The sequence below is a fragment of the Morus notabilis genome, unplaced genomic scaffold (assembly GCF_000414095.1).
Source record: "Morus notabilis unplaced genomic scaffold, ASM41409v2 Scaffold99, whole genome shotgun sequence".
NCBI classification, from domain to species: Eukaryota; Viridiplantae; Streptophyta; class Magnoliopsida; order Rosales; family Moraceae; genus Morus; species Morus notabilis.
The window spans coordinates 615,986-629,814 of NW_010362482.1; the positions used below are offsets into that span (position 1 = coordinate 615,986).

General features: G+C 39.6%; 1 protein-coding gene across 1 annotated transcript in view; it reads right to left on the reverse strand.

The window, feature by feature from the left end:
* Window positions 1-10,542: 10,542 nt before the first annotated feature.
* The window catches only part of LOC112092312 (protein SIEVE ELEMENT OCCLUSION B-like), a 3,652-nt gene continuing 365 nt past the window's right edge, over window positions 10,543-13,829 (reverse strand). The window contains exons 2-7 of the mRNA XM_024168226.1: window positions 13,627-13,728; window positions 12,675-13,123; window positions 12,502-12,602; window positions 12,257-12,396; window positions 11,673-12,164; window positions 10,543-11,380 (exon numbers count right to left, since the gene is read on the reverse strand). Coding sequence (XP_024023994.1) covers window positions 10,754-11,380; window positions 11,673-12,164; window positions 12,257-12,396; window positions 12,502-12,602; window positions 12,675-13,123; window positions 13,627-13,728 — 1,911 coding nt within the window. The 3' untranslated portion in view covers window positions 10,543-10,753. The remainder of the gene's footprint in view (window positions 11,381-11,672; window positions 12,165-12,256; window positions 12,397-12,501; window positions 12,603-12,674; window positions 13,124-13,626; window positions 13,729-13,829) is intronic.

A 13,829-nucleotide genomic window follows, 5' to 3' on the forward strand; every position in this document is an offset into this window, starting at 1 on the left:
AACCACTTCGTCTATCATTCGGTCGACGCTACCGAATTCACTGCCGAGATCGTCGCCCGGCTCAAAACTTCCCTCGACATCCTCGATATCCCTCAGCACAGAGCTGACACCAGAAGATGAAGAGGTCCATGAGATCTCTACCACCGAAGGAGGGTCAGAACGGACGACAGAAAGAGAATCCTCTCGACTGGGTGAACTTTGGGCCATTGTTCTGGTAAAAACAAGGACAAAAAGCTAAGTTAAAACCCTAACGTCGAGAGGAATAAACGGAGACTGCTCTAAATGACGACTGGTTAACGTCGACCATTCATACAAGAATGGTAATGACGAGTGTTCATAGGAACTGCGGGTTCCCCAGAACCCAGAAACCAAAGACAAACAGACAAAAAATGCGCACATATAAAAGCCAGGTCATCCAGTACGACGGAATACAACAAAGTAAAGTCTCTTTAACTAAATGTTTATTCTCATTTTCTGCATATATGTTTACATATGCCTGGTACTCAACAAGGGAACCCCCGCGAGTACGCAAAGAGAGGAAGGATCCAGGAACTTACCGGTGAAGAAGTAAACCCGGGACGGTTTCGTAGTGCACCTCAGAGAACGGGAAGAACGAAGGCGGAAGTTCAGCAAGTAGGGTTCCGGTGAAAGTACGGATGTCCCGGCAAAACAGCGGCAAAAAGTTTTTTGAAGTTTCGAAGAAGGAAAAAATGATCCTCGGGTCCATAGAGAGTATTTAAAGAGTCGGGAATGAAGGCCCCCAACCGTCGGATGAAGACCCCAAAAGACCAACGGCCAGGGATCACTCTCCGTATCTGACGGTAAGAGGAAAGGTGGGAAATTGAAAAGACGCGGATCCGACGGCCTATATTCATTTTCTTGAAACACGGATACTCGTCATTATGCCAAATCAATCGACGAGACGGTTATACACCCAAAGCACCCAGGCCATCATTGCGAACGGAGATTCGGGACCGATTTCCCACACCCGAAGCACGGAAAGGACAAACCGAACCTAGAGCTCGAGGCCGCCTAAAAAAGGAGCCCTCGACCTGGGGGGTGGCTGTTGTGTGGGAAAATGTGATGGACACATGGACCAACGGTGTCACGACACGTGGCTATACTTTACTTTTCACCGAGCACCCAACCCTCGACGCTTCGTTTTCCTCAAGATCAGCTATAGAACCCGAAGATGAAGTCCATAATTAGGGCGACGACCCTATGAGGCGTCGACGGTTGATTTCGCCTGGGTCGACACAACAAGATCCCTCGACTGCAGAAGAGATCATTGGAAGGGGCGAGAAAGGTTAAACAACCACTGACGACGAGGGGAACGTCCCTTTTCGACATGATAGGTTACATGCAAAGATAAGGGAAGTCTGACAGCATTAATTGCAATTTCACAAACCGCCCCCCAGGGGACAGAAAAACATTACGGAGAGTTACAGAGCCGTAATAGAATGCTAATTGGTTGAGTGAACAGTACTAATTAGTGGGCTATGTCTGGGCCTAGAGGGGGAGAGCACTTGAGTGTTCCTACCTACGAAGGAAACCCACCCAGTGAAGGAAGCCCGAGTATAAAAGAAGAAGGACCCCAATAGAAAAGGGGTCCGAAAACTTCAAAAGGAAAAAGAAAGAGAGAGAGAAAAAGAGAGATGATATTCATTGTAAACTCAGATTTCCACAAAAAGAAATACAGTATATACAGTGGATGTAGCTCTAATTTCATAGAGTGAACCACTATAAAATTCTTCTTGTTCATTTACATACAGTTCATTCAAACACAAAAATACTTAAATTTAACCTGAATCCACACTTTCATTAAACCCACGAGCCGGTAATCCAAAGGGGAACCCCAAGGTATTCCGGCGGGTTTATTGTTGACGAAATCCAACCGTCAACAATTACCTTAATTAATCTCATTTAATTCCTTTAGGTGTTACAACTCTACCCCCCTTAAAGAATTTCGTCCTCGAAATTAGGACTTACCTCAAAATGAAAACATATGCGGGTACTGCTCCTGCATCATCGTTTCAAGCTCCCATGTCGCCTCCTCAACTCCATGGTGCTGCCATAAAACTTTCACTAATGGGATCTCATGATGATGCAAACTCTTTATCTTACGATCAAGAATCTGAACTGGTGCCTCCTCATATGTCGCGTCATACTGTATCGGAATGTCATACCATTGCACCACGGCTTCTGGATCAGGTTGACATTTATGAAGCATAGAGACATGGAACACATCATGCATGTGAGATAGCTCAGGTGGTAAAGCCAGACGATATGCCACGACACCAACTCGTTACATGACAGGAATGGTCCAACGTACCTTGGCGTAAGTTTCCCTTTTATACCAAAATGTACAACTCATTTACGTGGGGAAACCTTTAACAAAATTAAGTCACCTTTCTAGAATTCCAAAGGTCTACGCCTTCTATCAGCATGGCTCTTTTGACAACTTTGGGCTATTAACAATCGTTCCCGAATCAAAGCTATGTCGACCGGTGTACATGGGGTTTGACCCTGTTTTGTTTAAAAATAATGTTTTGACCTCAGTTTTCGAAGAGAACCCAAATTAGCTTCATTTAGGGACCTAAAATAAATGAATTAGCATCTTTAATGTGATCAAAACCCTTGGAATGATGATTTGAAACATGAAATGATTTATGAAACCGGTAATTGAATTAAGGCACACTAATAGGAAATTGAAGTGTATAATTAAGATTGAATTGCTTTATGAATGAAAATTGGATCCTAATTTATTGTTTTATATTAGTGCTAGCTAACGAGTCGAATTGAAGGCTTTAAGGAAGCAAAAGCCAGAATAGTGAAACGCTAGTCACAGGTTTGGTACTTGAGAGATAGGATTTCTTACCCCTTGCAAATGTTTTAAAGAAATGGCATGTTTGTGAAAGAAAATCATTTTTAAAACAATAACTTGATTTTAGCTATTGGAATCATAATGAACTATTTCAGAAAGTTTAATGAATGATTTCTTAAGATAAGAGATCTTACGAATCGGTAAACCAGCTTATGGCCTAGATAGGATATGGAAAGTGTATCCTTGGGGGCAAAACCTGAAACCCAGACCGGGCCACTATGGTGGTGATAAGGCTTGTGCTTGTGGTTGTGTGAGCAATTTATCAGAGGATAAATTACTTTTTGATGTCTGTAATACAGAATTTTCAATTTACATTCCTTTCAGAAAAAGGATGTGAGGTTCTGGCTATTGTGTTGGAACTGAATGTCTATATTTATTTATTTATCTATTTACTTGTTCATTAATTTATTTACTTGTTTATAACGTTCATTTCAAAATACATCCTACTGGGCCTTTTGCTCACGTTTTCTTATTTTATAAATATTAAACCCCTCTCAGGCGACGCGAGGAGTAGTGCAGAGTAGCTGAGTTAGCTGCTACCATCCAATTAAAAGAGGATTGTGTTCATCCTCCCTGTGTATAGATGTAAGAATCGTAAATTCTGTAAACTCTGAACTTCGGCTTTATAGACTGTGGTTGATGTCTGTAATGTTATTTACATGTTCATATATCTACAATACTGTATATCCTGTGGGTGAAGCCCTGAATGATGTTAGAGGCTCAAGTTTTAACCTCTTGTAATCAGAAAGTGCGGGCGACCCCGTAACTTTCTTATCGTTATTTTCAGCTCAAAGTGGGGCTCGTTTGGAAATTTCTTTAATATTTTCCTTTTGATTTTGATTATAATGTTTCTAAATGTTTAATTATTCTCCTAATCACATTTAACTTTTAAACGAGCCTCCACGTCACTAACCCCGGTTTCGGAGCATGACAGAGTGGTCCGAAGCCGGGGTTAGTGACGTGGAGGCTCATTTGGAAATTTCTTTAATATTTTCCTTTTGATTTTGATTATTATGTTTCTCAATGTTTAATTACTCTCCTGATCACGTTTAACTTCTAAACGAGCCTCCACGTCACCAATCCCTGTTACGGGGCGTGACAAAAATGACAAAAATGGGCGTGACAAAAATAAGTGTAGAATAGACTTGACACTGTATTCTTTGATCCGAAACAAGAGATTTTTCTATTTCAATCTTTTTAGCTCGAAAGTTATTATTTTATATCTCATTTGTTTTTTTCCAAAACGAAAATTACTATTGTTCTTTGGTAAACAAGATAAAGTTTAGAAGTCATATTCTTGATTACTTTACAAGAATATCACAGGTTTTGAACTTGGATTGAAATATGCCTGCAAGGGGAGATAACCTATTGCAGAGAATGCCACAACCAAAGATATTTAAAAATTGTAAAATTCATAAAAATCACAAATATATACATAAAAAATCACAAAACGTCTTACAAAATCTAAAATACTGAATAAAACACACAAAACTACAAGCATAATTTTGGTCAAAACAGAAAACTTAAATGATGTCATTGTGGTATATTTTGTAATAGTTTTAGTACTTATGTAAAAGTAAATCCAACCTTAAAAATCATGAAATATTACCTAAATATCTCGAGAATATTGAATGGTATCATACAATTTGGAATTGAATATTAAACAATGTTAATCCGATTTGAGGACTCGTCCATATATGCGTGTATCAATGCAGCAAAGACAATATATTCACCAGATAATACGAAGTAATGCAAGAAAAGTGACAAACCTTTATTATTATAAATAGCTACAAACTCCCGCAGTAGTAGCGGAAGTAATACATTATTCTTAGCGAAAATAAATAAATAAAAACATTGGAAATACATAGTAGAATTCACATCACAAAAACAACAAATCACGTTCTCAATTCTTTTATTTATGATAATATCCCTCGTCTCAAGAAGTCACCACATAACTATAAGGTTATGTTCAATCAAGGCAGCAACGGAACATGGTGAACCTTCCCATCAAGCGGCCACACTCAGCGCATGCAACGGCGTCAGCCATGGCTCCGGTGGCCGGCAAGATGAGGCTGGTGCAGAGATGCGGTGCATCGAGGTGGATCTTACGGAGATACTCGTCCAAAGCTGGCAAGAAACCGATTTCGGTCTCCCTCATCCTCCACTGGCCGTGGTCGGCCAAGGCCTTGGACATGTGCTCCCCGTTGCCCTTCACCATCTCGCCAAATCCCCGGCGCTGAACACCACAAAGCCTTGGCTGCTCGAGCCGTAGCTCAGCATGGCGATGATGCCTCGCATTATGAGGTCGTCCTTCACATTCTCGGGATTGGTAAACTGTCCTTTGGAGTTCCACACGTTTTCCAAGCAAACCCAAAAGTACCAAATGAGGTTCCAGTCTAGGGTTCTACTCAGAGTCTCTGTGACGATGTGGTCGATAATGTTCTTGGTGATCCTTTCCTTAGATTTGTTCTTCCCAATGTAGAGCAACTCCAGAGTATAATCCCAGATTCCTGCGCAACATCTTTTGCAATCCTTGTGAATTTTCGGATCCACTCAATGTCGTCCCCTCCATATAAGCAAATGTATCTCCCTTCATTAATCTGAAATAAAGATTTTACGTTCAGTACAATATATATAGTGGAATTTTGGTTTTAAAAAAACTAAATAAATCACTAATAGTTGAGCATTAATAGTTGAGATAAAGTTAGAGATACCGGTGGTATTAAGCAGTCTTAGTTATATTAGATAAAGGTTACACGTATAATGTTTTCATTGGGTTAGTTTGTTAGAGTTTATTGTCTACACTAACTTCTGTATAAGTAAGTGGTCGTAACAGAATTAGAGTAATGAGAATTTAAATTTTCTTTCTCACTCATCGATTACTCTTTCTCTCTCTAGAAACCGTTTGAGCTTGTTTCCTCACATGGTATCAGAGCCTTCTCGCCGGTGACAGAGTCTCTTTTCCGACCATCGCTGTGGAAGATACTGCGCCGACTAATTCTTCTTCTTCTCGATTTGTTCCAGTTACTTTCTCGCATCCTGTTGCGTCGAAGCTAGACAACAAAAATTTTTTAGTTTGGCGGCGACAGATTCTCGCAACTGTTCGCGGTCATCGCCTCCAAGATTTTCTTTCAGATTCTGCACAGTCTCCTCCACGGTTTCTTCTCCAGTGGATGAGCTTCTTCGTGTGGTTAATTCAGCTTATGTAGAATGGGAGCAACAAGATCAGTTGCTCGTATCTTGGATGCTAGCTTTGATGTTCAGTTCGGTTCTTGCTCGCATGGTTAATTGTGAAACAGCGGCTCAAGTCTGGCGTACAATCGAGGTATACTTCGCCTCTCAGATTAGGGCTAAAAAGTCCCAATTTAAAACTCAATTACAGAATACTCGTAAAGATTCTTTATTTGTTAATGAGTATGTGCTTCGGATTAGGCATTTTGTTGATATGCTTGCTTCGGTTGGCGATGAAATTTCTACTAAGGATCACATAGATGCGATCTTCAATGGTTTAGCTCCCAAATATGATATCTTAGAGATTAGTGTGAACTCTAGCTTTAATGACTTTTCTATTGAAGAGGTTGAGTCTCTCATTCTGGCTCAAGAAGTTCGAATTGAGAGAGCTGTTAAGCAGAGTGATAGTTTTAATCTTTCCCCAGGGCCTTCTCTGGCTAATCTTGCCATGACTAGTGGTCGACCTAATTCAAATTCGCCATTCAATAGTTCTAATTTTTGGTCACTTTCCTCATGGTTCAAATCCTGCTTTCCTTAGGTATTCCTCTGGTGGTTTTCCTTCTAGACCTGGTCATTTTTCTGGTAATCACAACAGTAAGGGCAGAGGTTGTTTTGGTCATGGTAGAGGACAGTCATGGAATAGTAACAAAGTACAATGTTAGCTTTGTGGAAAGCAAGGTCATATGGTTGTACAGTGCTATTATAGGTTTGATAGGTCTTTCACTGGTCCTTCTCAGTTTAATCATTTTGTTCAAGGAAATTTAGCTCAATGTCCAAATCCAAATTCAGCTGCTGACTCTGCTCAGATGGGTGCTTTGCTTGCTACTCCTGAAGCAGTTCTTGATTTAGCCTAGTACACTGATGATTCCTCTGACATGGAATGGTTTCCTTATTCAGGTGCTACTAACCATTTGACTGTAGATCAGTGAAACCTCATGAACAATTCTGAATTCTATGGTTCAGATCGGGTGCACATGGGAAATGGTAAGGGATTAACTATTAAACATATTGGTTCTTCCACTTTTTCTAGTCCTTTTGTCTCGTCTAAATCCCTCACTCTTAAACACTTGTTGTATGTTTTTTAACTTTATAAAAATCTTTTAAGTGTCTCCAAGTTTGCAGCTGATAACAAAGTGTTTTTTGAATTTCACCCCATTTCTTGTTTTGTCAAGGATCTTATTTCCAAGGTGGTGTTGCTGGAGGGTCGTCTTAAAGATGGCCTTTATGCGTTTGACAACTCCCAGATCAACCTCAAGTCCACCGCTCCAGTAAACTCTCAGAATGTTTCTCAGTCTTGCACTTCTTTTCATAATTCTGCCAAGCCTTCTATTTCATTGATTTCTTGTGTTCAAGCTTACACTAGTACTGTTGTTAAGCCTTTTTGTTTTGAGCTGTGGCACAACAAATTAGGACACCCTGCAGATAAGATTGTAAAATCGGTATTGAACAGTTGTAATCTTTTTGACATAAATAAAACTTCAACTGTTTTTGTTTGCAAGTCTTGTTGTTTGGGCAAAATTCGTAAACTACCATTTTCTCTCTCTCAAACTATTTACACTAGTCCTTTACAGCTTGTATATTTAGATTTGTGGGGTCCTTCACCTATATTATCTTCTAGCAGATATAGATACTGCATTCATTTCATTGATGCTTACTCTCGTTTTACATGGTTATATCTTCTAAGAACCAAATCTGAAGCCTTACAAGCCTTTGTGAATTTCAAAACACTAGTGAAAAAACAAATTGGTTTACCTATCAAATGCATCCAAACTGACTGGGGAAGAGAGTTTTGAGCCTTTACAGACCTTTTAGTTCAACATGGAGTAGAACATAGGCATCCTTGTCCACATACACATGAACAAATGGCGTGGCTGAGCGTAAACATAGGCATATTGTTGAAATAGGTTTAACTCTTCTTGCTAAAGCTTCTATGCCATTCAAATATTGGGATGAAGCTTTTTGAACTTCTATTTTTCTTATAAACAGATTACCAACACCAAATCTCTACAATAAAACACCCTTAGAAACCCTTTTTCATACTAAGCCTGTTTACTCTCAACTAAGAGTTTTTGGTTGCACATGTTATCTAAACATTAGACCTTATAACAAAAAGAAACTACAGTTTAGGATAATACCATGTACTTTTCTTGGCTATAACATCAAACATAAGGGTTCTAAGTGTTTAGATCCATCTGGAAGAATATGTATCTCTTAGGATCTTATTTTTTATGAAACTTCCTTTCCTTTTCTCAAAACTGTACATACTGTTCAACTGTGTTATGTTGAGTCAAATCAGTCACCTCTCTCAGCACCACTCAGTGTTCTACCCTCCTTGTCCCCTTCTTCTTCTCATGGATCATCTTCCTCAACCTTAATCCAATCCCTTCTTCTACTGTTATACCCAGTCCCCTTCCTATTGTGGCAAAACCTATTTCTAACAATAATCTCGAATCAGGACTTGTGTGTGTAGGATCAAGATCATAGAACAACACATACATCAATCTTGCAGCCTTCTCATTCAATGATGACACGCTCTAAATGAGGCATTTTTAAACCCTAAGTGTACATGGCTGCAAGAGAGCCTCATACAGTTGAAGAAGCTTTGGAAGCAACACACTGGAAACAAGCTATGACAAATGAGTTTCTAGCTCTTCAAAGAAACAACACTTGGAGCCTTGTCTCATTACCTCATGGCAGGAAAGCCATAGGTTGCAAGTGGGTGTTTAGAGTAAAAGAGAATCCAAATGGCAGAATAAATAAGTACAAGGCGTGACTTGTAGCTAAGGGATTTCATCAGGTGGCAAGATTTGATTTCACTGAGACATTCAGTCTAGTGGTAAAACCTACCACCATTCATGTGATTCTCACTCTCACACTAAGCAAGCAGTGGTGTGGAGACAACTTGATGTGAATAATGCGTTTTTAAACGGGGATTTGCAAGAGGAAGTGTTCATGGAACAACCTGCAGGCTTTGTTGATCAACAACATCCAACATTAGTGTGTAAACTTCACAAGTCACTCTATAGCTTGAAACAAACTCTAAGGGCTTGGTTTGAAAAGCTTCATCATGCACTGCTTCAACTTGGTTTTCACTCAGCCAAGTCTAATCAGTCTCTCTTCATTCAAGTAACGTCAAAGTGGACCATATACATCCTTGTTTATGTGGATGATATACTCATAACATGAAGCAATGAATCAACAATCCATGAATTGTCCACTAAGCTCAACACTACTTTTGCACTCAAAGATTTATGAGAGATTGATTATTATCTTGGTATACAAGTTGGAAAAACAAATCAAGGCCTATTTTTATCTCAACGGAAGTATGTGACTGATTTTTTATGTAGAACAAAGATGCATTTTGTAAAAGGTGCTTCAGCTCCCATGACCACAGGACAAAACTCACTTATTTTGGTAGTCAACAAGTAATGTTCAATTATACAGAAGTGTGGTAGGTGCATTGCAATATGTGATAATCACAAGGCTAGAAATCTCCTACAGTGTTAATAAGGTTTGCCAGTTCATGCAAACATCTCTAGAAGCTCATTGAAAGACTGTAAAGAGAATTTTGAGGTATCTAGTCGGCACAATAGATTATGGTCTTCATTTGAGAGAATGTCCTACAGAAAGACTGGATTTGGTTGGCTTTTGTGATGCAGATTGGGCATCAGATGTTGATGACCAAAGATCAACATCAGGGTTTTGTGTCTTTCTTGGTTCTAATCTAGTATCTTGGCAATCCAAGAAGCAGCATACAGTGTCAAGATCATCTAGAGAGGCTGAATATAGAAGTTTGGCTAGTGTGGTAGCTGAGATATCTTGGTTGCAGTCTCTCTTAAGTGAGTTGCATTTTCAGATAGCAAAAACACCAATCATTTGGTGTGATAATCTCAACACTGTTCATTTAGCAACAAATCCAATTTTACATGCTAGAACCAAACATATAGAACTCGACTTATACTTTGTTCGGGAAAAAGTCATGAGGAAGCAAATAGAAGTTCGTCATGTACCTACTGTTGATCAACTAGCTAATATATTCACCAAAGCTATTTCAAGTTCTACTTTTGGTCTTATTCGTAACAAACTTAAAGTAGAAGATTTAGCTACTTTAAGTTTGAGGGGGGCTGTTAAGCAGTCTTAGTTATGTTAGATAAAAGTTACACATGTAATGTTTTCATTGGGTTAGTTTGTTAGAGTTTGTTATCTACACTAACTTATATATAAGTAAGTGGTTGTAACAGAATTAGAGTAATGAGAATTCAGATTTGCTTTCTCACTCATCAATCGCTCTTTCTCTCTTTAGAATCTGTCTGAGCTTGTTTCCTCACAAGTGACGTCCAACAGTACTAATAAAAAGTTGAATCGTTTTTTATTATTTGTGGTGCTCAACAGTACTCTCTAGGTTTTTTCATTGTAATACTCGCACATTTAGTAAAATCATGCAGTATAATAAATATGTATGTGTGTAGTAGCCGAAGCAACAGCCAACAGGTAGTGCATGGTTCTCACAAAAAGCCAAAGGCAATACATAAGTAGGACATATATATGATCACTTCACAAAAACAACAAATTAAACCATCTCATTTTCTTTTTATTTAATTATGATAGAGATAAGGCGCCATAGCAATTTGCTCGATATCAGTCAAGGCAGCAGCGGAACATGGTGTACTTCTCCATCAAGCGTCCACACTCGGCGCACGACACGGTATCCGGCATGGCCCCGGTGCCCGGCAAGATGAGGCTGGTGCAGTGATGCGGCGCGTCGAGGTGGATCTTGCGGAGGTACTCGTTGAGCGCAGGCACGAAACTGATCTCGGTCTCCCTCTTCCTCCACCGGCCGTGCTCGGCCAAGCCCTTGAACATGTGCTCCCCGTTGCCCTTCGCCATCTCGCCGAATCCACGGCTGATCACCGCGAACCCTTGGTCGCTGGAGCCGTAGCTGAGCATGGCGATGATGCCTTGCATGATGAGGTCGTTCTTCACGTTCTCGGGATTGGCGAACTGTCCCTTGGAGTTCCACATGCTCTCCAAGCGGAGCCAGAAGTACCAAATAAGGTTCCAGTCAAGACTTCTGCTCAGATTTTCATTGGTGATAAGGTCAATGATGTTCTTGGTGATCCTCTCCTTTCCCTTGTTCTTCCCCACGTAGAGTAATTCCAGAGTGATCCCAGATTCCCGTGCGACATCTTTTGCGATCCTTGTGAATTTCCTGATCCACTCCATGTCCTCCCCTCCGTACAAGCAAATGTATCTTCCTTCGTTAATCTGAAAATTAAAAAAATAAATTTAAGTTTAGTGCAATATGTATATATATAATAGATTGTAATAAATACTAGGATGTGATTTGTGAATGTAATATTTTAAAGCACATATAAGTAGTAAAAATAAGAAAATTTTCAACATTTGAATGAAGACATACGTCTCACTCAGTTACACGTAGCTTAATCAAATTTCTGATCCGCTCATATAAATTTTACAAATTTACTCGAAAAATATGAGAAAGTGGATAAATATTAGATTTGGCACCATGAAGACACAAATACAAACATTTACGTACCCATGAAATCATATTTGGCTCAAGGTTGTCGGCGAGAAGGTCAATGGTCCAGTTCGTTTCCTCCCAAAGCAATTTCTCTCTGTTGGCAGTGAAAGGGTACGATAAGCTTCCCCAGATACACATCATGTGGATAGCATTGTGGTGAACAATTCTTCCTTGAGTGTCCATAACCACAAGCAGAGGCTTCTTGGAGAAGTTCCACTTCTCTCTGAAGAACCTGCGGACCACCGCTGACACCACCGAAGGATGGTGCACCGAGTGCCATTCCATCTGGTCTCTTAGGGTCTCGAACAGCCTGTACTTTTCGTCGGTCCAGATATCCGCGACCGGGACCCAAACTACCTCGTACTGACTCTCGGACCTTGTCAGGTTGTGTTTCTTCTCGGAGTACATTTGTTGTAAGATCGCATATTCAGCTGTACCTGAGAGTTCGGGGTCTATTGCGGTGATGAATAGAGCTACAACCTTTCTTCTCAGTTCCTCAATCGTAACCTGGTTTTCAATGAGATAGCAAGAGATTATTGTTTTGCCAGCTAATAAAATCAGACTTCTAAAAATCATGATCATGAGATATAATATATCACCTTTCTTCTGTTGAAGCAATCGTAGATTGCTGGAGTTGGATCATCCTTGAACAAAACCCTAAGAGGCCTCGAGTTGTCAATGTGAGATGTTGTAAAAGTGCGTACAATCATCTCATAAGCTTCTTCTTCTTTCTTCCTCTCTGAATCAGACAATTTATAGTATTTCGCATCATTTAGTTATAGGCGTATAATGGAGATCAATACGACACATGCTTAATTATTATATTTAAATAGCTAGGACTCACCAATGAATTCATAACAGCGTTTTATTATGTCCGCAAGATGCCCTTTGATGTTGTTGAGCTTATGGGAAAGGGATGATAGCTCCCATGTTTCGGTTAAGTAACTGAAAAGACAAGTCAATAGTTAGTAAATTATTTACTAGTAAAATTCAAGAACTGATAAGGTATATACGTACTCAATGCCCATGCCAGTGAGGGCCAAGATTTGTGTAGCGGCGACCACAATGCTCCGGATGCTCCAGTAAACAGCGGTCGGGATGTGTTGAATGGCGGCTAAAATTTCAGGGGATTCGGCAGTGAAGTAGACTCGAGGAATGTCATAGAACTCCACAATTTTCTTGGTCACATCAGTTATTTCGTTGATGAGAGAGTAGAGTTCATTGAGCTTCGGTCTCAGGTCCGCGGCGTGCTCCAATATCTCCGGCAGTTGCTTGAGGAGAGCGATGGACTTCGCGAGTGGGCTGGTGGAGTAAAGCTGAAGGACAATCCGAAACTCACCAAAGGTCACTGCAAATGAAGTCAAGGCCAACACCGCCTTTGATTCCCAGCTGTAGTGTTTGATCAAACGCAATATGTCCATTACTATTGTGTGCACATCCACTCCAGTCGAGCACTTGCTGAATATCTGTTACATTTAGATCGAATATTAAGAGTCAATGAATAGTGCTAAGGACTTAATCTGGGGGTGAAGATCAAATAAATATCATTTGATAAATTAATATTTGCTTGTTTGGGAGCGCTTTCAGTATGGTTTTCGTTTGAGTATGGAAATGAAAAGGAAAATCTCTTGGGTATTCATGTGTTGGACCCGTTTTAATATCATGTGTTTAGCCATTTTTTTTTATAGAGATTGTTTTTAGTGCCAACAAAATCTTTTTATGTCTAGCATTTAAAAAACAAATATCTGTGACTAGTCAGGTTTTTGTTTTTAAATGTGGTGATAAAATTGGATGCGACACAAGTTTTTAATTTTTTTTTCCTTATTTTTTTCACACTGAAACTCGTTGTCGCTGTATTAAGATCACAACTGACAAGACTTTTCTGTGACTAATTCGCGAAAGTTTTCTCTTTCGGTCACAACCTTTTTCTTTAGTGATATTTATAGCGCCATGTCGTTTGTAATATTACCTCACAGGAAATTGCACTGGTAATCCTGGATGGAATTTCCACAAAGTCCTGGAGGCTACCTGCGGAATACAGGACCTTCTCATCTGCAGTATTATCTCTTTCCTGTAACCCAAGAGCAGTAAACATCATCATATTAGTTAAGTATATATAATCATGTACATATATGTATAAATATATTATAAGTGGATGAACAATAACTAGTT